The 26136-nt window shown below is 43.6% G+C and overlaps 2 protein-coding genes across 2 annotated transcripts; both read left to right on the top strand.

Annotated features, from left to right (window-relative positions):
• Positions 1 to 3217: 3217 nt before the first annotated feature.
• Positions 3218 to 13783, top strand: LOC311127886 (transcription factor E2F8-like; the record flags this gene model as incomplete). Its single annotated transcript, XM_084159784.1, has 14 exons — positions 3218 to 3242; positions 4315 to 4390; positions 4597 to 4845; positions 4953 to 5106; positions 5352 to 5660; positions 5871 to 6032; positions 6286 to 6423; positions 6694 to 6873; positions 6977 to 7064; positions 7196 to 7703; positions 7894 to 8169; positions 10796 to 10925; positions 12996 to 13330; positions 13610 to 13783. Exons 2-14 carry the CDS (start codon positions 4322 to 4324, stop codon positions 13781 to 13783), a joined length of 2772 nt encoding a protein of 923 aa, XP_084015910.1. The 5' UTR covers positions 3218 to 3242; positions 4315 to 4321.
• A 2637-nt stretch (positions 13784 to 16420) lies between these two features.
• On the top strand, positions 16421 to 25335 carry LOC311128483 (cysteine and glycine-rich protein 3-like; the record flags this gene model as incomplete). Its single annotated transcript, XM_084160651.1, has 5 exons — positions 16421 to 16532; positions 21422 to 21593; positions 21963 to 22092; positions 22193 to 22286; positions 25262 to 25335. The coding sequence occupies 5 exons, from the start codon at positions 16421 to 16423 to the stop codon at positions 25333 to 25335; spliced, it is 582 nt and encodes a 193-aa protein (XP_084016777.1).
• Positions 25336 to 26136: the final 801 nt, after the last annotated feature.

The following is a 26136-nucleotide window of genomic DNA, read 5'->3' as shown; positions in this document are numbered from 1 at the left end:
TTTCTCTTCCTTCTACAATATCCAACAGTCCCTTCTTTGTTAAAAAATATCCTATGAAATATCCTCTCCAAGAAACAAAGAGAAAAGCTTATTCCAAAGTCCTTCAAACCCCGCACTCTTTCAACCAAAATCACTATTGGTCCAACAACTTTGTGGGAGATAAAAAAACACCCAACAAGCTATCTCATGGGGGTATGTCCTGGGTGGAGCTAGCTCAGTCAGTTATGTCGTCACTCCATGGCTCTCGGCTGCAGTTTTTAGCCCACTGAGGCTGACCCAGACTGGGCATCAGGGGATAGGCAGGGGCCCTAAGATCCGGATTTCCAGAACCATGGTGGCCCTCTCTCCTCAAGCCTTCACCCAGAGCGAAAACCTCTAATCTTCTCCCTGGATATGATCATGGCTCCCTATTCCCACAGGGCCAACATTCCTCCATTGTAAAATCACTGGAAGGGATCCAGTTTCGAACCCCACAGTTTGTAAAAAATAAAATAAAAAAAGAGAATAGGAGAAACCTGCTGTTTCAAATTCACAGGCCCCTGAAGAGTCTGGTATCCTGATTGTGAGCAGGTGCGTGTGTGTGTTTTAGAAAAAGAAAACAGAGTTAAATTGAAGACACTTGCAGAGGTTACAGTGTCAAGAGGGGGTGAATTTTGGAGGCCAAGGCATCTCAAGAGCCCTGTAAAGTCTGCTGGATTAACCTGTGATATAGTCACTAAACTATTCCCTTTGCACAACTGGATGGGTCAAAAAACAAAAGTTTAACCAGGCTGCCAATTAGACAACAGCATGGAACAATATTCTACAGCAGGGATGGGACTGTCCCCTTATATTTAGGAACTCAGTCGGGGTCTCAGAATAGTAGAATACACAATGTGCCATTTCGAAATGAGGTTATTTTTATGTCCGTCACTGACAGTCACTCAATTAGCACGTAAGCAAAAAAATGTATTGGTAAATTAGTCTAGCCAGCTATATAAACATGTAGTAATCATGGTTGAATTGGCTAAATTAGTAGAAATGCATGAGATTTGTTATAAAATTGCAAAATCTTCTCTCAGCCCCATGGCAAAATGTGTAGAATTGCAGAAAACTTGCTTTAAATTGCAGGAAATTAACTATAAAAATTCAAACATTTTCTCTCTGCATGTGTGGGTATGGATGGGGGTACACAGACCCGCGAGCCACTGTGGACACGCCTGATAAATTCAGATGTTTTTGTGGCCCCCACCTCATCAAAATTGCCCATCCCTGTTCTACAGGGATTATGTTACTTGCAAATGTATAGGCTACATGCAATAAATTACTGATGAAAGTTGTAATTCATCTTGAAGAATACACAATAATCTCAGACAATAAAGTGTCAATGATATGAATACTATACTTATACTACATTGGATGTAACTGCATAAATTGCTGACAAGAAATCAAACAAGGTTGGTAGGCTACTAACTGAGGTCTAGGCTGGCTACCTCAGAATGTTATAGAAAATTAAAAAACATAATGCATGACTTTTCAGAATTTCAGGATGAAATGGCAGGTTCTCGGGCTCGAGCTTCATGAAAACCAACAGCGAGAGTTTTATTGGGCAGGTACATAGTGCGTAGCATGAGCCGAATGCAATAGTTATATAGTGTATTAAACTAACGATTGTAGCTAAATCAGTTATGCAAAGCAAGCCCTCAACAATTTCTGCTCATACATTTCCAAATAATAAACACAAAACATGCTAGAAGAAGCATATGGATGACGGTATATCACCCTGCAGAAATCCTGCTAAGGCAGGTGCAGCATTTCCTTTGCTCTGATATGGGGTTTGTTGAAATAGACGTAACCTTACTTAAAATCATAAAAAATATAGTGAATTTAAGTAAAAGGTGAGAAGTAGCTACTCACCCAACACAGCAGCAGCGAATGTAATGTTTCCCTTCAAGGACGAAATGCTCCCTTCGCTACCCTCCCTTCTTTCCCATTCCTTCTTAAAGCCAGTGCACGCTTCACTTTGCTCGGCAAGGTCCCACTCACTCTTCAATCGATTACATTACGTCACTGGCCCGCCCGCACAGCGTTTTCTCCACAAGCTCCCCTGCGCCATCTGTTTCCATGGATACTTACAGAGAATGATTTTGGTGCCATCTAGCGACATCGCATCGAATGTCTCATGCCTATAGCAAATCTGTGCAAATTGTATCTTGTGCAAATTGTATCTCCCAGTCTCCCTCTCTTGAGTCAACGCACAAAATAAAACACCAATCCCAATTAATTGTTCAAAATTACATTGTTGCAATAAGTTTTTAGTATTTTATGGAGATATATGTATTACATACTTTTTACATCTATTTCATTCATTTTTATCTCCAACGAATTGAAACAGCATGTTACCCGTCTGCTAGTCTGCATGCATTTCATGTTTGCATGATATGATAACATTTTACAGAATGGCTACACCGATATGGTACTAGAAACTGTGGTACTATTATATAAGTCTACTGTGGGTCCTTTATATCAGAGGAGGTTGGTGGGAGCAGCTATAGAAGGACGGGCCCATTGTAATGGCTGGAATGGAATTATGGAACGGAGTCAAACATGTTGTTTCAATATGTCTGAGGTGTTTGACTCAGTTCTAGAACTCCATTCCAGCCATTACAATGAGCCCGTCCTGCTATAGTGCATCCCACCAGCCACCTCTGATGTATATTTGTTTTTTCTTCTTCGCCAAAATGTGTGCAAAATAAACAATGGAAAGCTGTTGAAAAAGACGTAGCCTAATTTAATGGTTGCCAAATAATGCAAATGTTGCCTAAACTTAATTGAGTTTATCCCAAGTTTCTGGCAAGATATCCGTGCAGCGTTTAATGTAAACTCGTAGGATCAAGCACTCCGCCTGTAAGTAGTTTCACCGCCGTGGTTGGCTCTATCCGGTGGGGGAAGTGCAAGGTCGGGGCGGGGGGTTGGTTGAGCATGCTATATGCGTAAAACTAGGCGGGACCTCAAATAAACCTATTTTACTCACTTGGGGAATGACTACATGGCTCTCCTTTTAAACCTTTAGTGTGAATTAGCTGATCGTCTGGTTCCGAAATTGCGTGGGGACATTGACAACATTTCTAATTTTTTCCAGATAATAGGATTGTTTTGTCAGCCAATAGCAAAGTACACTTTTATCACCGATGGCTTTAGCTGCTTGACTTCGCAAGGGGGTGCAAAGAAGAATTTGAGAGGGGCACAAATGTAATCTGTGGGTAAGTAACTACATATAGTTGTATTCTTAATTTATCTTAATGGGACTGTGCTTGTCAGTCAGATCTTATTCACCATCTTTAGCTAGCTACCTACTGTACTTTACACAATTTGTTGGAGTCTAGTGAGCATAGAGTTAACCCGCGCCTTACTGTACGTGGCTAGCTGGTCAGCTAGCTATTGCGATCCAAATTGCATGGGATCTCATGTAAATAAAGGTGCATTTGTAGTTTCTAACATTATATTTAATACACCTCTTATGAAGTATTAAGGCGCTTATTTGTGACTTGTAGCTAGCAAAAAACAGTTGTTTTTGGAAGACATAACTATAGCTAGCGAGCCAGTTTATTAGAAACGGGTGTAGTGGTGACATTAACCCGCGCGCGCAACAGTTCATTAGCTGGCTAACAAACTAATTGGAAAGCGTACAATTTGTTCTGCCAGCCTTTATTAACGTGTAACAATTTTTTTTTACACTAATTAATTAATGCTGACTTGCTTTCGTGCACTATAAGCTATGTAAAGCAGCACAAGTCATCCATGTGTGTCACATTTCAATGTTCCGGGTTGTGTCATTGGACTATGTCTGGACATTCCGCGCCAAGATTTTAAAAAAGATTTGCTTGCGCGGGACCGTCCGAATTTCCTTGAGGTCATCTCCCGCTTTATTCTTACTGGTTACTTTCCGCAAATAGGCGTGTCGTTGAAGCCGTTTTGCTTGATCATTCGATAGAGTGCATGTCAGTTACCGCGAAGCGTCAACTGTGATATTTTGATTAGATTCGATTTTTAACATTCATCTAGGTAATCAACCAAGAGGCACGGTATTATTTGGTAAATGTGATTGAATTAGAAGCAAGGCTGCTAGCTATATCATTAGTATGTTAACACCGAACAAATATAATGCAGTTAAGAAAAGGTAACTAACTAAGCCTATAACATTTTGTGAAACGTGGATTAAATGAATCAAATACATTGATCAGCTTGCTAACGTTAACTGTTATTGTTCTAGCTAGACATTGCTTTTTTGTTAGCTAATATCAGTCTTACATCCTGTGTTTGATTGAAATGCAGGTGGAAAATGTCGAGCACTTTACCCGAGTCCCAGAATCTGAGACATAAAACACAAACCACCACCTCTAACCACAAGGTTAGTCATAGCTGGCTACATGTTTCTGTTATTTAAAAAAAATTATCCAGGTTACTATCTTAGTTTTTATATAGTAGTTCATATGCTGTAAAGCAGATTCTGTTTAGGGTATGTTCAAGGGCATATGACTGATCGTTACATAACTAACTCTAACCATGACATCCAGTGATCCTTAAATCATCATTGCTATTTACTTTGTCCAACAGGGTAATGTCTTTGCAGAGCCACAAGCACTGACAAAAACCCCAAGGAAAGCATCTACCCAAGGCACTGTGCTAACAGAGATTCAATCCAACATGGGACCCCTTACGACCCCAACTAAAGGAAGGGAGACTGGGACTGGTGAGCCTTGGACCCCAACTTCCAATTTGAAAATGCTGATCAGCGCTGCCAGCCCTGAGATCAGGAACCGAGAGAAAGAGCTGTGTATGGACCCTGAGGGAGGGGATGCCATGGTAAAATAATACGCACTCACTTACACACACACATATGAATGAGTCTGCAGCTAATACCTTAGAAATGTATTGATTGCCTGTTTGGTATTTTTCCTTTTCACACGTAGGACTCTGAACTTGGAGAGGAAGGGGAGAAACAGATCAGCAGAAAAGAGAAGAGTCTGGGTTTGCTCTGTCACAAGTTCCTGGCCCGCTACCCAGATTACCCCAACCCTGCCCTCAACAACGACATCAGTCTGGATGATGTTGCCACAGAGCTTAGTATGTCCTGTTTTACTCTCTCTCCACTCTCTTTATTCCCATCTCAGAATAGTCAAGCTATATTACCCTTAGATTTTCTAATTTAGTTTTAAAGAATGCAATACATTCAGCATGTATTCCCTAAGCTTAGGCCTATATGTTGGTGATGTAAATAAGCAGTTAAAAACTATAGACAGACAGTATACAAACAAGACCACTTTACTCCTGTTCATTCAACTCACATTCTCTCTTCTCTGTTCGAACAGACGTGGAGCGCAGGCGCATCTATGACATCATGAACGTGCTAGAGAGCCTGCACATGGTCAGCCGACTGGCCAAGAATCGCTACACGTGGCACGGGCGTGCTAACCTGCCACAGACCCTGGCCAGGTTGCGGCAGGTGGGCGAGGAGCACCGCTACGGGCAACAGATGCAGCAGATCCGCCAGCGCAGCCTGGAAAAGGAGTTTGACTCGGACGGCGAGGAGAAGGAGAACGAGGAGGTGGAGGGAGGAGGAGAACAGGGCCAGAAGGAGATGTTCTTTGTGGAGCTTCCTGGGGTGGAGTTTAAAGCAGGTGAGAGGCCAGGATTAACCTAATTTGATTAAGAGATATTAATACAATCGTTTGTAATATGTAGCATGCAATTGATTGAGTCTGTACTGCAAGGCTTTTGTAGAAAAAAAGTTTTCCCTGTAGATATTTCTTGTTTTAGTGGGCTGAACCGAGTGACCATGGTCTTGGCTATGTAATAACCATGCTATTATTCCCCTGTGTTCTCTCCAGCCTCAGTGAACAGCAGGAAGGACAAGTCTCTGAGGGTAATGAGCCAGAAGTTTGTCATGTTGTTCCTGGTGTCCACACCTCGGGTGGTCAGTTTGGAGGTGGCTGCCAGGATCCTCATTGGAGAGGACCAGGTAGCTGATCAGGACAAGAGCAAGTTCAAGAGTGAGTGTTGAGCCCATAAGGGCAAAACCGTCCTTCATGCCTCTGGCACAGCCTGTGGAAGTCTGTGTATAACAGAATTACTAACTAGTAAATGTGTTCTCTCAGCACATTTCTAGCTAGGATACACAAGATTTATCATAAAAGTGTCGTTGGTGCAATAAGTAAGATTCTGCACACTGAGATGCTCCCCCATGTGTGTTAAGACCTTTATCTGGTGATGATGAGTCTAATGTTTGAGTCTGTGTGTTTGCAGCTAAGGTCCGCAGGCTGTATGATATAGCCAACGTGCTGCGGAGCCTGAAGCTGATAGAGAAGGTCCATGTGACAGAGGAGAGAGGGAGGAAGCCAGCCTTCGAGTGGACCGGCCCTGAGGACTTCCCCAATGTGAAGGGTAGGTACTCATCAGAACACACTGTCTTCCAAATAATACTTCACTTGAAGGGGTTGCCATACATAATAACACTATCACTGTCCTCGATTTCTACATGATATAGAGGTACTCTGTGCCATTGAAGCTATGCTGAACCTTTTCTATACAAGTTAGTGGTTTATATGGACTTTGTAAGTCAGTCGCTATGTTACCATTTAACCTGTAATGGTGTCCAACCTGCCTCTCCCAGTTCACCAGATTAAGTATTGTCTTCTTGTGTTTCAAACATAGAGACCACTGCCAAGAGGACACTTGAGTCTCGTGCCTCCGTAGACAACTGTGCCAAAAATCTCTTCTCCTCTCCGGGGAGCAAACGCAGCTTCACCCGCCACCCCTCCCTCATTAAACTGGCCAAGAGCATCCAGGAAGACCGGCGCAAGATCAACTCAGCTCCCACCAGCCCTGTCAAGAGTAAGTCCTGGGAGATATCTAGACATTAGAGTCGGGGAGATGGAGTATTCAGATGTTTTTCCTGAGAGTTGGTGTCTAAATTAGCTTCTGTTTTTCTTTTCAGATGATTCTTCGGCCAGCGAGTTCTTTCCCACCAAAATGGCCCAACTAGCGGCCATCTGTAAGATCCAGCTTGACCAGCAATCAAACAAGTAAGTGCTGCCTGATTCTCATTGCGGTATCGTATCTTTTAGTCTTCTAAATAAACCAGAAATGTGCTACATTTCCTTGTTAACATCAACTCAGACTGTCAGATGTTACAATGAGTCTTGCCTCGTTCCAGGGTTGTTGACAGGACGTCTAAGCTTGCCGTTAATGTGACTGAGGCAGTGCCAGCTCATCAACAGAAAGCTGCTAAAAAGCCAGGAGCTCCCCAGCCGCCAGTATTAACATCCACAGAATCCCGTGCCAGCACTGTCCACCTCACCCCACAGGCACAGTTCACCCCCCAGCCTACTGGGGCAATGTCCTTCCACCCTGCCCAGTGTTCACCCCTCATCCCTGTGCTGCTGCCCCAACACCAGGGAGGCGGACCCTACGCCATCTACATGCACCCCTCTTCCTTCAGGCCACACCCCCTAACCAGGCCTCAGCCAACCAGTCTCGCCGTGCGCTCCATGACCTTCGAGGATCAGATGGGGCGGAGCCCAAGTGATGTCACAGTGCAAGGCAACTCGCCTGCTACAAACAAGCTGCCAACCAGCAGCCCCTCAGCACTAAAACGTGTGTGTTCAGAGAGACCCTCCGAGGGAAGCCCCTCCAAGGCCAAGAGGATTGACCCCAGCACCAGGGTAAGACCTGTTCTTTACACTCTACCTCTGCCTCTACGCAGCTCAGTTGTACCTACTTTGACCAGAATGTGAGGTGACACTAGTAGAGAACTTTGACAATGTCATACAAATAAAGAAGCCTGATACATAGTTATAGCAACAGTCATACGAAGCTAACCCACCTGACTTTCTCTCCTCTCCTCTCCTCCAGGACACGTCTCCTAAGCTGTGTGAGATCCTCCAGGCGCGTCTGAAGGCGCGTCGCGGGGGTCTCCTCTCCAACCGTCCCTCGCCCCGAGCCCTCCACCTGGACCCCGAGTTCGTCAACACCCCTGGGAGCTCAGCGGCCGCCGCAGCCAATCAGACACTGGAGCAGAACCTGGAGACCTTCCTGGAGAAGGAGGAGAAGGTTGCAACCTCAGACAGCGAGGCAGGGCTCACGCCAGTCAGAGCTGTTCCACTGACCCCCCAACACCTACACACAGAGGTAAACACACAACACACACAAGACATATACACAAGGTGAAACAACACACACATAGCTAAAATACCAATACTGGTAATAACAGAAAACACTTGACTTTTGATGCTATGTGTGTATAGTATCTTTGGATGATGTGCATCTTTCCCTTTCGAGAAGATTCAATACGTATCTAGATACATGGGCTCCAATACGATACAGGAACAATTTGTTTTAGTTTGAAACGATTCTCTGCGGTTCGGTTTGATTAGAGAACGAATCGATTCGATGCACAAACATTTGTTGCATAAACACATTCATATCACATTTTTTATTTGTCACCTGCGCCGAAAACAACAGGTGAAGTCTTTACATTTACATTTTAGTCATTTAGCAGACGCTCTTATTCAGAGCGACGTAGTTAGTGAGTGCATACATGCTTGCTTACGAGCCCTTCCCAGCGATGCAAAGTTTACAAAATGATAACACAAGAGGAATAAAATACACAAGAATGGATTACCGGTACCAGATCAAAGTGCAGGGGTACGAGGTAATTGAGGTAGATATGTACATGAAGGCAGGGTAAAGTGACAGGCATCAAGATAGATAATAATAAGAGTAAAATAAGAACAGAGTAGCAGCTGAATATAATGTGTACGTGTTTGTGTTGTCGGGATGAGTGTGTGTGTTATGTATGTGTGCGCGTATGTAATGTACAGTATGTGAATGTGTGTGGGATTTGTGTGAGAGTGTGTATATAGGCTAGTGTGGATGTATAGTCTTGTGAGTGTGCATAAAGTCAGTGCAAGATAGGGTCTGTGCAGATAGATCGGGTGACCATTTAATTGACTATTTAGCAGTCTTATGGCTATTTAGTAGTCTTGGGGGTAGAAGCTGTCTCGGAGCCTATTGGTCCGTGAGCCGATGCTCCGTTACCGTTTGCCAGACGGTAGCAGAGTGAACAGTCTATGGCTTGGGTGGCTGTAGTCTTTGGCAATTTTTCGGGACTTCCTCTGACACCGCCTTATATAGAGGTCCTGGATGGCAGGGAGCTCGGCCCCAGCCTGGGAAGTCTAAATTAAAATCTGCTGCTGATGGAGCTCATGAGCTGGATCTGTCTGAGATTACTTCTGAGTGTGTGTGTGTAAATGATATATGTCTCTGGTGTATGTACTATGTAGGCACCTTAGCTGAGCCATAAGGGAGACTAGGCATCTACCACCCCAGTACCACTATCAGATTGGGGGGGGGGGGGGGCACTAATTAACTTTTTAAACTAATGTATCAAATGAGCTATGACATAGCCAATGAATATATTTCACCCCCATCTCAAAATCGGAATGGTTTCGACCGGGTGGACATTTTTACGGAGTGATCTTCTCTCGCTTCGGCCGTGCAGTGCGCCTCGCAAAAGTGATTGCTGTCCTCGTTATGAAATTAGCAACCTTGCCCTGTATATAAAATAAAATGTCCATATACACTGAGTATACAAAACATTAAGGACTCCTACTCTTTCCATGACATAGACTGATCAGGTGAAAGCTATGATCCCTTATTGATGTCACTTGTTAAATCCACTTCAATCAGTTTAGATGAACCGGAGGAGACCGGTTAAAGAAGGATTTTTAAGCCTTGAGACATGGATTGTGTATGTGTGCCACTCAGAGGGTGAATGGGCAAGACAAAATATTTAAGTGCCTTTGAACGGGCTATGGTAGTAGGTGCCAGGCGCACCAGTTTGTGTGAAGAACTGCAACGCTGCTGGGTTTTTCAAGCTCAACAGTTTCCTGTGTGTATCAAGAATGGTCCACCACCCAAAGGACATCCAGCCAACTTGACACAACTGTGGGATGCATTGGAGTCAACACGGGCCAGCATCCCTGTTGAACGCTTTCAACATCTTGTTGAAAGTCCATGCCCCGACTAATTGAGCCTGTTTTTTTGGGGGTGGGGTTGCAACTCTATTAGGAAGGTGTTCCTAATGTTTGGCATACTGATTGGTTAAAGCAAAACTATTGCTGATGGTGAACCTGAATAATCCAAATTAAATCTATTGTAAGCCCCGTTCAGCAGGTATAGCCAGATGAGAGTTGTCTCTGGTAGCTTACTTTTAATTCCGGTAAAACACAATTTTCAACAGCGCATAGATAACAATAACCTAGCAAATCACATAGGGTGTCACAATCTTAATATCACGCAAGCCATTTTAGCATTTGAATGCTGAAGGTGCCACACAGATTTGCAAGACCAACTCGCGTTGGTCAGCACGTGAAGCTGGGCACAGTGCGCAGTTTGACTAGGCTACTGATATTGCCTGGAGTTGTTCGGCATGCAAAATTACTTGTAGATCAATGACTGTCAACATAGTTACATGCAGTTCGACACAAGATAAGAGGTATTTTCGGAAGGTAGAAAGAATGTATTAAGAGGCCAAAAAAATTATGAACCAGTGATTCGTAACGTTTGAATCGATTTTCTGACCGATGCATGCTACATTTGGATCGGTTTGGGGTCTGCGGACCGACGCACTTGTATCTTAAACATTTGAATCTGGGACTGATGCATATCGGTGAATCGTTACATCCATAATGCTGTGTTAATGACTATTTTCTTTCACTCTCTCTCTCTCTCTCTCTCTCTCACTCTGTTCCAGACTCTGATCCCCACTGGCTACCTGATCCCTATCTCCCAGCAGTCCCTCTTCAGCTACAAAGACCTCCACAACACAGAGAGCAGCAAAGCCTCCACACCCACCTACAACATCTACCACACACCCACTGCAGGTATGCAAACCTTCGTTTTTATATATTTATTTATATATATATATATTATTTATGATTTTCAGTTTCATAAACAGACAGATAATGACAGCAAACAATACATTGAGAATACCCCCCAACTGGAGACAGAAAAAACTGAACACAACATTGCTCTTAAGGAATTGGCACCTTGCTTCATTTATTTTTGACATACTGTACAGTATAAGGATTACGCTCGGCACAAAAAATAATTACTGTGAATCAGGGTGGGTTGCAGGTTGTATGTTGTGTTGCCCATCACAACGTGAAAGATACGCTATAAAGAGCTGCCATATCTTAACGAATGTATTAGATCTGCCAGAGATATCATGTCGAATCCTTTCTGTATGTAGCAAACTGGTGACTTCAGCTAACCAGGTTTTAGAAACAGGTACGTTCTCCTTATTCCAAAAGCTTAACATGTTTATTTTTGCAATAACCATGCCATATTGTACAGTCTTCTGTTCCCAGTGGGTTAAAGTCGTTAGGTGCTGTTACCTGCCTAAAACAGCAGTGTCCGGGGCTGGTATGAGGTTACAGCTGTATACTTCTGAGAAACACTTACAAATATCCTGCCAGAATGTGTGCAGTTTGGGGCATGACCAGAAGAGGTGACCCAGGGTACCCTCAGCAGATTTGCACTTGGGGCATATCGGAGAGACCGAGGGGTAGAACAAGTGTAATTTGGTACAGGAATAGTGTAGTCTGTGAATCACTTTGAATTGAATAAGTTGGTGTCGGAAGTTTGTGAATATCTCAAAGGCAATCGGCCCAACTGTCATCAGTAATCTCCATACCAAGGTCTTCCTCCCAGGTCTCCTTCAAATGTTGTGTGGATACAGAGTGATATGCTGTAAATACTCTTGGAGTCAGGGGCGAGGTTCATGAAAATATACAGTACGCGGGCAGGTGTAATTGCCTCAATGTGGTATATTTAAGCGAACGTAATTTCTTATCTGAAGATATCGAAAGAAGTTAGATGCGGGGAGATCGTACACTTCCCTCAACTGTGCAAATGTGGCAAAAGTATTATTGATGTAGAGGTCTGCGATAGTAGTAATGCCTTTTCTCTTCCAGAATAGAAAAGTATTGTCAGTTAGTGGGGGGTGTGCTCTAGCATTTGCTGCCCAATAATAATGCTGAAAATGTGGCAGACTCAGGCCTTCTAATTCTTTGGGCTTGATTATATGTTTTTTAGAGATACGGTGTACTTTGTATCACCACACAAAAGGCAAGATAATAGAATCCAAGGATTTGAAAGAAGCTTTAGTTAAAAATATAGGCAGATTCTGAAAGCGATAAAGGAATCTGGGGAGTGTAACCATTTTAATAGCATTAACACGGCCTATCATAGATAGAGGCAACACTCTCCAAATGTCAATGTTGCGCTTCAACTTCTCTATCATGGCGAGGTAGTTCAATTTATAAATCAATTTAGTGTCCTTTGGGATGACAACACCTAAATCTTTAATTTTGTCTCTTGTGATTTTAAAAGGTATATGTTTAAGGAACTCTGGGTTTAAGTCGCCTTTAAGAGGCATGAATTCACTTTTATCCCAGTTAATGGTGTACCCAGAGAGTTCTCCACATGATTCGATGAGCTCCAACAGCGGTGGAAGTGACTCTTCGGGGCGTGAGACAAACAAGATGATGTCATCCGCATAGAGCGAGATGCGGTGATCAACCTTGCCCATGTTTAGCGGAGCAATGTCAGGATGGCTGCTGATGCTAATAGCTAGGGGTTCCATAGTAATGGCGAATAGCAACAGACTCAAGGGGCACCCCTGGTGGCAGGAACGTTGAAGTGAAAACGGAGGTGATTTATTGTAATTAGTGAGAACTGAAGCCGTCGGGCACGTATATAGTATTTCAAGGTATACACACCTTTAACATTTATTCACAGTCGGTACACACACTAACGCAAATTTGTCTTTTAGTTAATTTTTTTGTGAGGACCTTGAGTACAGCATACGGTATCAGATGACTTAAACTCAATTAAAATAGGAAATCTGTATCTTATGACAAATTAACATGTCTTCCTTCTCTCCTTCCCAGGCTCTAGACCTCCCCCGATCCAGGAGTTCACCCCCACCAGCCTCCCCCTCCACAGGCCTCCCCCCGCCTCGCCGTTCTCTGCCCAGGGGCACCGCTTCCACAGCCCCAGCCCTGCCATCCTCAACTTCACCCTGCAGAACCTGGGCCTCATCCCTGGGCCTGGCACTGCCCACACCCCGGAGCACCCCAGCTCCATGCCCAGCCCCCTGCCTCCCCACCTGGGCCTGCATCAGAGGGGCGGCATGGTCTTCGTTAAGCCCATGTCCCCCGTGCCAGTCCAACATCAGATGACCGGCCCAGGCGGGCAACCACTCACGCTAATCAGCCTACAGCAGGTGAGATACATGCTTGCATACATACATCCACACAAACACTGTTACACACACACAAACACTGGGTCGCACATACAGCATACATACACACACAGCCAATAAGCTTAACACACACACACACACAAACAGTCAAAGTCAAACCCCTCCCTAATTGCTAATGGTATGCTGCTGGTTCAGTGCTTGGGTAAATAGCCTCACTGTTGATATAAACGAGGTGTGATGTTGATTGTAAACATCTGCGAACTAACTTCTCTGTCGTCATCTTTCTCTCCTCCTCTTCAGATGACCACGCCCAAAGGGACGGCCCTCCCCCAGCACAGTTTCTTCCACACCCCTGTCTCCCTCTCCCCGCTGGCTACCGTGGTAACCACCAGCCACGGACACACGGCGCCGGCGGGCGCTAAAACCGTTTACATCCCTCAGAGGAAGCTGGAGGTCACCACTGAGGACACCTAAAGACTATGCTGCAACACAACCTCTGTGTGTCAACCAGCCCTTCAATGTGTGTCTGTGCATGTCTGCATGGTTTTCTAGGGTCTGACTGTTGTATTTTTAAGGCGTACTGTAGGTTGAGTGATTTTGTGTTTTAGGGTATGTGATGTCTCCAAATGATTTCATCTTAAAACTGGTCCATGGGTTATTCCAGCGTTTCCCAAACTCGGCCCTCAGGACCCCAGGGGGTGCAAGTTTTGTTTTTTGCACTACACAGCTGATTCCAATTATCGAAGCTTGATGATTAGTTGATTATTTGAATCAGCTGTGTAGTGTTAGGGCAAAAACCCCTTGGGGTCCCCAGGACCGTGGTTTATTCAATTTCTACAGGGGAAGACAAAGTATGTGAACGTGGTGTGGAAACTCCATACAGAAACAGCTGCGTGTCACTGTCATCACAGCTAGCTCCAAATATAACTCTGATGGAGAGACCAGCCATGGTAAATACTCTTAACCCTGGGGCTTTTAGACACAATATGCCGGATATTACTATGTAATACTATAATACTACAGCATACTTTTGATACTGGTTTATGTATGGAAATATGATTAGGGATCACCAGTAGGTGTTCAAAACTGGTGATGGGTGCTTTCTCTGTCTAAATACTAAATAGTGAAACAGTCTGTCTTATTTAGGTTTTGAAGGGTTGTTTGCCAAAATGTAATATGCTGGCTGAGTATTTCAACATTTCCCAAAGAGAAGTTGTATTGAAGTCCCATTACATCATCAACGTGCCATAGAGAAGAACAACAACAACTTAACCTCAGTTCACCGGGATTACATTAATATGTGACAGCGGGACTTTAATGACTGAAAGAGAAACATTTGATTGAAAAGTATTGTAGATGAACTGTTATTGTATGTGTAAAATTGTTAAGATTACAATTTTGCACATTGTACATGTTAACTGTTACCCTTAAAAAGCTGAATTGTATGTGATTCAAATGTAAGGGGTGAATGTATGTGATGGATTCCTACCTTAGTCTAATCAGGTAATTGAAATTGGATCTTAATGTATAGGGAATGGACATTAAGCATTACATTCAGCTCAGATGTCCTTGTATATAAAATGGTAAATAAACTATAAATATTGTTAAACCGGTGTCTGTCCTGTTCATGTATGCTTTTCTGTCTCCCACGGTTGATGAATACATGGTCGATGATATGTTGGTGTCCTTTAGCATTAGGCGAGTAGAGTATGAAGATGATAAAGGTGGTTTCATATCCAACAGTAAATACAGTACATGCCTTCAATTCCAACCAATTAAAAACACAAACCCGTCTAGATCTATTTAATTCTGTGTACACACCCCTCTTAAATCATGTGCCATTCCTATTACCATCAGCCAGACACATCATTCATTCCCCTTGGCTACTGTGACCCAGAAGTTTCGGGAAATCTCTATAAATCATGCTTGTGTAAGACCAGGACAAATGGTTGGTGAAAGCTCCAGGGCCCAGCTTAGGACCAGGGGTCTCTGTGGCCTGTGTTGTCAGAGGTGGGGTGGGGGGCTACTGTAGGTCTCGAGTGTTAGTCCGAAGTTATTTTAGGAGGATGCTTTAATTTGAGCGTCACCATTCAACTCTGGGTGATGAGAGAGAGATGGGCTGTATTTAAGGACTCCCCTCGGTGGTGTTGGAGCGGTCGGACTCACAGATTTGAGACTGAACTGGGGGGGAAGAGATTGATACTGATACATCTACAGACTTGTGCAGGTATAGTAGTACAATATTTATGATTTGTGAGTGATATGTTTGATATTGATAAATGTAACCACACACTGGTTGAATCAACGTTGTTTCCACGTCATTTCAATGAAATTACTTTGATCCAACGTGGAATAGACATTGAATTGACTGGGACCGGCTGTATTTACAGTAAAACCGATATCATATACTGGCCAGTGTCCAATCAGTGCCATACTTTTAGAATATTTGGTCCAAGGGTCCATGGATCAGACTGATGATGAACTTGATCAAGCTATCTCTAATTAATTTGAAATGCATGAACATGATTTGAATTCATCCATCACGACTCACTGGATGTTGGAAATGTCCATGTGAGGTAAGTATTAGTGACCCGGCTGCTTCAAGCGGTCCAGGTTGAATACTGGCTTGTGTTCTTCCATGGTCTTAATGGGCTCTATTCCTGGAGTCTTATCACCACATACCAGCCCTATGAGGTGACGGACTACCTCTAAAATGAATGGATTAGAATAGAGGAGAGTCAGGACTGGCTGAGATACCTTATCTCTGCTAGAAGAACAGGCTCGACAACATCACTGTCACTATACTATGATGGGTATCATCAAGGAGAATGCAAATATATAAAAAAAAATTGTTAATGTAGTCTGAACCAATTGCAATGTATGCATAGCCGCTGGAATTAGGGCTGCTGAGGGTGCTGCACCCCCTGATAAATCAGTATTAAAATAACAGCACGCCCACCCCTAAACATCTTCCCGCATGTTTATTTATTGACCACTATGTCATGATAAGTCAGCAATCAACTGATGGTCTTGAGGCCACCCCTGAGTAGATTAAATCTGCAACCTCTATCCCACCCCCCTCTTGATGCAGACTCTCACCCCGAGACTAGGATGCCAAACTGGGGCGGCGGGGCCAAGTGTGCGGCCTGTGAAAAGACTGTGTACCACGCTGAGGAGATCCAATGCAACGGGAGGAGCTTCCACAAGACCTGCTTCATCTGCAGTGAGTTATCCTCAGTCACCCGCCATGTAGGCCTAGACTGACAGAGAAGACAAACTGATGACTCTGATCTGCTTACAGAGTCGTTCCATGTCATTTCAGCAAGCCATGACACCTACCATCTCATATTGTTCTAAAATTGTTTCTGTAGTTAGAAACAGGTAAGATTGGCATCCCTGAAACATTATTTTGTTGAAATTGTATTTTATCTCAGAGAAATGAAGCTAATTGATTGCACCCAAATTGGCCACTTTAATCTATAGGATTCAGATTTTATTCAATAAATATAGTACCCGACATCTGATTTGGACCAAAATCTTCCTGCCAATGAGTAAGACATGAGGAATCCCCAAAAAATGATCAAAAGCCACCCACGGACCCCCCACACCCCATGCCAATCCCACCCCAACAACCAGTATACACTATAATTTCTCTATATTTGACAGGTAATATGAAGCTGCAGCTTGGAGTATTGCTTCTCCATACTATTTAATGTATTCCCTGTGAATCTGGTGATGTTTATTTTCCTCTGTTCAGAGAAATTAGTAATTGAAGTCGCTTGCATTATTTACCGTAAAGTAGTGTGAAAGTACCAGGTCTTGACCACTAGATGCCGCTGTTCCTTCTATACTGCCACACTCCCATTTTGCTGGTCTCTTGTGTTTATTAAATAGATCAAAACATGTAGTTTGCAACTTTGGGTAGAAAACCAATAGATTTGGCTCATGATGAAAATAAATGATGTGGTCATCCTTACAATTCAAGCCAGTCCTCCATGGAAGCAAATCAGTTTCTCCATCTTTTACGCTTAATCTGTGTCAAGGAAACAGTCCCTTTGTGTGTGGTTTAGTTACTGTAAAACAGCTCAAAGAAACTGTGTAGGATGGGTGGGAGGTAAGGTAACACAATGGGTATGTCTGCAAGAACACAAGGAGAGGGTTAGCCTTTTTACCTTTTATTGAATAGATTTTGTATCTTTGGTCTTTGTAGGCTTCCGACGCTGTAACCGGTACTAGATGATGATGATGAGGATGGTGAGAAATGGTGATGTCTTGGCTGCCACACACCACACTCATGCAATACTCACAGTCAATAACGCATCTCTAGTGGTCCGTGCTGGTTTGGTTGAAAGAGGACTAAATGACTGCAGGTGGGGCATTTAAAGTGGTAGCCCCGCCTCTTTCAGTTGGACATGATTGTTCTTAACAAGCTTTGATGGAGGTGTGTGGCATGCAATGAGGGTGGGGGGGGTCCCCTCCAGGTATGAAGGGAGTGGGAGGGGTTTTGTACAGTTACTGTTAGACCATTCCTGGTGAACAAGCAAACCATTAGGCTACAGCACTTCTAATGGATTCAATGTTATAGTCTCTAATGGTCTTCAATGGTAAAAGTCTCAAACACACACTGTATAATGTTTTGCAATTGTAATGGTATTTGGGTTGCATTGGGTTTAATGGTAAATACCACTAATCACAATACATATAGAGCTGTTTCCTGATAATTGTATTGAAAAACATGCAATTCATTATTTTATTATAGTTGTCACAACATTTTAGTCCCTAGCCCATTTCTCCATCAAAGTTTTGGGCTTGTGCCTCCCAAGTGTTGCAGTGGTCTAAGGGTGCTTGAGGCGTCACTACAGACCCGGGTTCGATCCCAGGCTGTGTCACAACCGGCCGTGACCGGGAGTCCCATAGGGCGGCACACAATTGGCCCAGCGTCATCCGGGTCAGGGGAGGGTTTGGCCGGGGTTGTTTTACTTGGCTCATTGTGCTCTAGCAACTCCTTGTGGTGGGCCGGGCGCCTGCAGGCTGACTTCGGTCGTCAGTTGAATGGTGTTTCCTCCGACACATTGGTTAAGCGGACGGGTGTTAAGAAGCGTGGTTTGGTGTGTCATGTTTCTGAGGACGCATGACTCGACCTTCGCCTCTCCTGAGCCCGTTGGGGAGTTGCAGCGATGACACAAGATCGCAATTTGATATCACGGAATTGGGGTGAAAAAGGGGGTTAAAAAATAAAATAAAAAAAGGTTAAAACCACACTATTAATTTTCAGAATGAGACAATGTTGGAAATGTTGGTCACAGATACCTTTAAAAAAAGGTAGGGGCGTGGATCAGAAAACCAGTCATTATCTGGTGTGACCACCATTTGCCTCATGCAGCACGACACATCTCCTTCCGCATAGAGTTGATCAGGCTGTTGATTGTGGCCTGTGGAATGTTGTCCCACTCCTCTTCAATGGCTGTGCGAAGTTGCTGGATATTGGTGAAACTGGAACACGCTATCGTACACGTCAATCCAGAGCATCCCAAACATGCTCAATGGGTGATGACATGTCTGGTGAGTATGTAGGTCATGGAAGAACTGGGACATTTTCAATTTCCAGGAATCGTGTACAGATCCTTGCGACATGGGCCCGTGCATTATCATGCTGAAACATGAGGTGATGGCAGCGGATGAATGGCACGACAATGGGTCCCAGGATCTCGTCACGGTATCTCTGTGCATTCAAATTGCCATTGACAAAATGCAATTGTGTTCGTTGTCCGTAGCTTATGCCTGCCCATACCATAACCAAACTGTCACCCTGGGGCACTCTGTTCACAACGTTGACATCAGCAAAACGCTCATCCACCCGACGCCATCTGCCCGGTACAGTTGAAACCGGAATTCATCCGTGAAGGGCACACTTCTCCAGCATGCCAGTGGCCATCGAAGGTGAGCATTTGCCCACTGAAGTAGGTTACAACACGAACTGCAGTCAGGCCAAGACCCTGGTGAGGACGACGACCACACAGATGAGCTTCCCTGAGACGGTTTGTGACAGTTTGTGCAGAAATTCTTTGGTTGTGCAAACACATTTTCATCAGCTGTCCAGGTGGATGGTCCAGCTGTCCGGGTGGCTGGATGTGGAAGTCCTGGGCTGGCGTGGTTACACGTGGTCTACAGTTGTGAGGCCGGTTGGACGTACTGCCAAATTCTCTAAAACGACGTTGGAGGGAGGCAGCTTATGGGGGGTTACCAGTCTGCTAGTACAGGAGTAGTATAGCCTGTGCACTACCCTTTTTGTTGTTGAAAAATATATATTTTCCCATGCTGCAGACGGTTATATCGGTCCGCTAATACAGGAGTTGTATTTTTTATAAAAACATTTTTATTTAAAACATTTATGGGGGTGCTGCAGCACCCTCAGCACCCCTACTTCCCGCGGCTATGTCTGCCGTCACAGCCTTCACTGTATCAGATTCTCATTAAGGATCCAGCTCAAAGGGTTTTAAAGGAGTAATATGTTGTAGAATGTAAACCAGCCAACACAGGAATACAAAGAAGTTAACAAGATTTGGACAAGCTGGCTTCTGTTTACAGTTCTACAGTTGCCATCTTATTGCGGCTCAGAAGATTAGCCCTGTCCCACCCTTCCTTAACAGTCCAGTCACACCTTGAAACTCAAACAATAATCCTCTTCTTTCATTTGGCTTTGAGGTTGTCTGTTTAATTCTGCCTGGTCAACCAAACAACCAGCAAACCCTTCACTCCGTAGGCAGTGGTCATTATTGCCAGCCAGTCTATCAGTGTTGTGGTGTTTTTAAGATGACTTTTTATCCTTAGATTTGAGCCCTAAATCCAGCTGCCTCTTACACAGAGAACCTCTTAGTTTATGCAGATTATATCTTAGTGGTCACTGGACCATGAGAGATCATGGCAGCAGCAAAGAGAGGGGAGAGGTGGACCCCCTATCAGAGCACACAAAATGGACCCCCTAAAATGTTCATACTCCTCCTAATGCCCCACTCAAATAGCACGTTTCAATCTCACCTAATTACCTGTGAATGGCTGGGGCTGGGCTTTGGACTGGGGGCTGACAATAGGTAGATAGCACCACTGGGAGCACTAAAAGGCCTTTGTAATTATCTGCAATTGAGGAGGGATCTGCTGCTCCATCTTGCTGGGGCTGGCAAATGGGAGAGTCTGTTTGTCCACTATTAGCCTCTGTCCTACACAGTGGTGGAAAAAGTACCCAATTGTCATACTTGAGTAAAAGTAAAGATACCTTAATAGAAAATGACTCAAGTTAAAGTAAAAGTCACCCAGTAAAATTCTACTTGAGTAAAAGTCTAAAAGTATTTGATTTTAAATATACTTAAGTATCAAAAGTAAATATAATTACAAAAATATACTTAAGTATCGGAAGTAAAAGTATAAATCATTTCAAATTCCTTATATTAAGCAAACCAAACGGCACCATTTTCAATTTTTATTTATTTACGGATAGCCAGAGGCACACTCCAACATTCATACATCATTTACAAACGAAGCATGTGTGTTTAGTGAGTCCGCCAGATCAGAGGCAGTAGGGATGACCAGGGATGTTCTGTTGATTGGACCATTTTCATGTCCAGCTAAGCATTCAAAATGTAACGAGGACTTTTGGTTATCCAGGAAAATGTATGGAGTAAAAAGTACATTATTTTGAGTACTTTAAAGTATTTTTACTTAAGTACTTTACACCACTAGTCCTACACAACCCCTCCACTGTAGTCTTCAGAAATAGACCCTGACCAGGGACAGCTGAAAGGGCTGTGTTGATTGACGTGGGTGGGACCATTGTTAGACTCCAGGCCCAGGCTTCTGCGGCCTAGTAATATGAATAATGCCATTATCCACAGCCTGATATAGTCGCTTAATAGGTATCCGGGCATGAAAAAATATATTTTGGTATTAAAATAAAAGAACAAATTTTTTTGCTGTCCAGCCTCTATCCTGACAAACTGACAAAAGTTAGTACATAGCTGTCATGGCCACAACATTCTTTCTCCTGTAAACTGTGGTTAAGTGTAAACAGTGTGTCAATGTGTTCAAGTGTTGGTTTGGTTTTGCTCTTCACCCCAGTGGCCTGCAGGAAAGGACTGGACAGTACAACAGTCGCGGCGCATGAGTCAGAGATCTACTGCAAGTCGTGCTACGGCAAGAAGTATGGGCCAAAAGGCTACGGGTACGGCCAGGGTGCAGGAGCCCTCAGCTCTGACCCCCCTGGACAGAACCTGGACATGCAAACTCAAGAGTAGGTCCCTCTCATTATTCTCTCTGACACCCACACCCCCCATCTCTACCCCTCTCTCTGTTCATCTGAACAACCAATTTAAGGACTCGACACAACTAACGTTGAATAGGCCTACTTAATTAAAAACACGGAGATGTCCATGACACTGCTGCAGTTAAATATCAATGAAAACCTACATCAGTCATATTTTCATTATCAAAGAGACACACAAATACAGCTTTCATAAAAGGCTTCCCAGACTTTTAAATGTTACCAAGGAAACATTTTAATTGACATGTTCAACATATGGCAAAGCCTCTCTGTGAATATGGATGTTCGTTTTGGTCTCTTTGGATATTTATTGTAATTTATTCTTTCCTCTTTATGAAGCTCTAAGCCTCGCCCCACATCCACAAACTCCAACTCCAGTAAGTTTGCACACAGGTTTGGAAGTTCAGATTGCTGCCAAAGATGTTCGAAGGCTGTCTACGCAGCAGAGAAGATCATGGGGGCAGGAAAGGTAAAAGTCCTCTATATAAGCCTTGCTTGCACCCTTTAGACCACAACAATACAAAGATCAGCTAACTCTGATATACGGGTGTATGTGTTTCTTGTTGCAGCCTTGGCATAAAACCTGCTTCCGCTGTTTGCTGTGTGGGAAGAGCCTGGAGTCTACCACAGTGACAGACAAGGATGGGGAACTCTACTGTAAAGGTACATACACGCACACACACAGGACCAAACAAGCTCCCACCATTTACGTGCTGTAAAGACCACACAGCTAGCCTGCCCTACAGAGCTTTCTTAGATCAATTACAGTGAGGAGAACAAGTATTTGATACACTGCCAATTTTGCAGGTTTTCCTACTTACAAAGCATGTAGAGGTCTGTAATTTCTATCATAGGTACACTTCAACTGTGAGAGACGGAATCTAAAACAACAATCCAGAAAATCACATTGCATGATTTTTAAGTAATTAATTTGCATTTTATTGCATGACATAAGTATTTGATCACCTACCAACCAGTAAGAATTCCGGCTCTCACAGACCTGTTAGTTTTTCTTTAAGAAGCCCTCCTGTTCTCCACTCATTACCTGTATTAACTGCACCTGTTTGAACTCGTTACCTGTATAAAAGACACCTGTCCACACACTCAATCAAACAGACTCCAACCTCTCCACAATGGCCAAGACCAGAGAGCTGTGTAAGGACATCAGGGATAAAATTGTAGACCTGCACAAGGCTGGGATGGGCTACAGGACAATAGACAAGCAGCTTGGTGAGAAGGCAACAACTGTTGGCGCAATTATTAGAAAATGGAAGAAGTTCAAGATGACGGTCAATCACCCTCGGTCTGGGGCTCCATGCAAGATCTCACCTCGTGGGGAATCAATGATCATGAGGAAGGTGAGGGATCAGCCCAGAACTACACGGCAGGACCTGGTCAATGACCTGAAGAGAGCTGGGACCACAGTCTCAAAGAAAACCATTAGTAACACACTACGCCGTCATGGATTAAAATCCTGCAGCGCACGCAAGGTCCCCCTGCTCAAGCCAGCGCATGTCCAGGCCCGTCTAAAGTTTGCCAATGACCATCTGGATGATCCAGAGGAGGAATGGGAGAAGGTCATGTGGTCTGATGAGACAAAAATATAGCTTTTTGGTCTAAACTCCACTCGCCGTGTTTGGAGGAAGAAGAAGGATGAGTACAACCCCAAGAACACCATCCCAACCGTGAAGCATGGAGGTGGAAACATCATTCTTTGGGGATGCTTTTCTGCAAAGGGGACAGGACGACTGCACTGTATTGAGGGGAGGATGGATGGGGCCATGTATCACAAGATCTTGGCCAACAACCTCCTTCCCTCAGTAAGAGCATTGAAGATGGGTCGTGGCTGGGTCTTCCAGCATGACAACGACCCGAAACACACAGCCAGGGCAACTAAGGAGTGGCTCCGTAAGAAGCATCTCAAGGTCCTGGAGTGGCCTAGCCAGTCTCCAGACCTGAACCCAATAGAAAATCTTTGGAGGGAGCTGAAAGTCCGTATTGCCCAGCGACAGCCCCGAAACCTGAAGGATCTGGAGAAGGTCTGTATGGAGGAGTGGGCCAAAATGCCTTCTGCAGTGTGTGCAAACCTGGTCAAGACCTACAGGAAACGTATGATCTCTGTAATTGCAAACAAAGGTTTCTGTACCAAATATTAAGTTCTGCTTTTCTGATGTATCAAATACTTATGTTATGCAATAAAATGCAAATTAATTACTTAAAAATCATACAATGTGATTTTCTGGATTTTTGTTTTAGATTCCTTCTCTCACAGTTGAAGTGTACCTATGATAAAAATTACAGACCTCTACATGCTTTGTAAGTAGGAAAGCCTGCAAAATCGGCAGTGTATCAAATACTTGTTCTCCCCACTGTATACAGCCAGGCTTCAGTAGAAACCAGTGGTGGTCGGTGACGTTTAAGATGAGAGAGAATGGCCTTATTTATATTACTGCATATTGGATGACACACATTCATATTCCATTCACCCAGCTCAATGTATCATCGATATGTTTAGGCTACTACATGATACTCAAATTTTCCTTATACCCATCATGAGGTTGCTACAACCTAGCCTATGAATGAAAGTTTACAACGTAAGTGCACAGGTCGAAAGAAATTTGAGTAATCAAGGTGACAGACATTGACACATTCAATACCACCTTGCACACTCGCCTGCATCTAGCTGATCTAGGGTGTAATCATTAGTCCAACAGTTGCAAACAAGTTTCTATTCGACATATTCAGGTATGTTTATCCCCATTTCGTTCTGTTTGCTTCCGTTTAAGAAAAGTTTTTCAACAGAATCGGTGGAATGAATACACCCCTGATCTAACGCAAACACAGTTCACTTTCATAGCAGCCACATACAAACAGCATGATCACTTTGCTTGTTGTAATTACTTCTCGCATCTACGCACTCTCCTCCTCTCACCTTTTCCCTTCGCTTGTGGACTTTAGTGCACAACACATCAGTGACCAGGCAAAAAAAAAACTTTACAAGCCAAACCTTCATATGATAACCGCTAACCACAACACACAGCCTACATCGTTGTCACCATATTAATGTCATAGTCAACATATCTACTAGAACTAACACGTTAGTAAACCAGCTACAATCATGCAGTACAGTGTACAGTCAGCAGCAAGCAGTTTAGCAGTTACACTGGCGGCAATAAATTAATAAAACCAAAAGCTTACCTTGACTTGGAAGAGTTCCAGTGTTGAGGCTAGCTGTCCTCCGGCTACACCATAGCGCTACCCTACAGAGTGCTGTTGAGGCTACTGTAGACCTTCATTGCAAAGCAATGTGTTTTAATCAATTATTTGGTGATGTGAATATATTTAGTATAGTTTTATCTAATAATGATTTTAATGTTTCACTATTTTTATGAAATTCACTGAGGAGGATAGTTCTCCCCTTCCTACACTGAGGAGCCTCCACTGGTAGAAACTCAATGACCCTCAGTCACCGATTAGGCTGTGGATTGCAGATGGAGGGACTAATTTATCATACTCAGGCCCTGATTGATGCACACAATTATCTGTTGCTCTTGTCAACAGGAAGGAACTCAGTACTGTATCTTTCGGTGTTTCATTATTTCTTAGTTGGTTTCTTCCCTCTTTCTTTGTCTTTGCAGTTTGCTACGCCAAAAACTTTGGGCCGAAAGGAAAAGGGCTGGGGAACATGGGAATGGTGGAAGATGGAGAATGAATTCCTCGTAATAGTTTGTGTGTGTGTTTTCTTTTCTTCAAACATAGAGCATTTTGAGCACTTAGTAAAAATGTGTGTTCATTAAATGTTTAACCATTAGCTTGTATACTACATTTCTTAAAACCTCTTTCTCTTGCCTTACCATTGTCAGCTGGATTTGTACCCATAGGATTTGACATAATTGTAACTCCCATCATAGCATTTACTAACACACCAAACGATGGAGAGAGAAGTGATGTCTAGCTTGTATAAACTGCACATTCCTTTCTTGTGTTCAAGGCAATGGATGAATCAGCACTGCTTCATTTGCATAAAAAGGACATTGTTGATCTAAGGGTCATCATATCAAAGCGAGCTATATGTCAAATAACGTGGACCACACACACATACACACCTGGGTACCTATGGATGGTGTATAGCAGGGTTCCCCAAATTTGGCCAACGTGTGTTTTTATTTGCCCCCCCCCAACCAAGTAAACAATTTTATGTCATTGTTGGACATAAAACACGTGATTTCAATTTGGGAAATCTGTTCCTAAGTATTCCCACTTGATGGACACGTGATCGTATACAAATGTAAGCAAGGTTTGAAATATTATATCTGTTTGGGCTTCTTGCGGTTAATTTGCAATCTACAAATTATTTGTCATTATGTTCCAGGCCCCCCCCCCCCCCGACCATCCGCTCACAAAAGAAAATCGTCCCGCGGCTGAATCTAGTTGATGATCCCTGGTGTATAGGATGGGTAGACCTCAAATGGCATGAATGAATTATAACCGGATGCTCTTCAAAATCTATTGA

This window comes from Coregonus lavaretus (genome assembly GCF_964263955.1).
Source record: "Coregonus lavaretus genome assembly, chromosome: 4".
Lineage (NCBI taxonomy): Eukaryota > Metazoa > Chordata > Actinopteri > Salmoniformes > Salmonidae > Coregonus > Coregonus lavaretus.
This window is presented reverse-complemented; position numbering and strand designations above follow the sequence as displayed.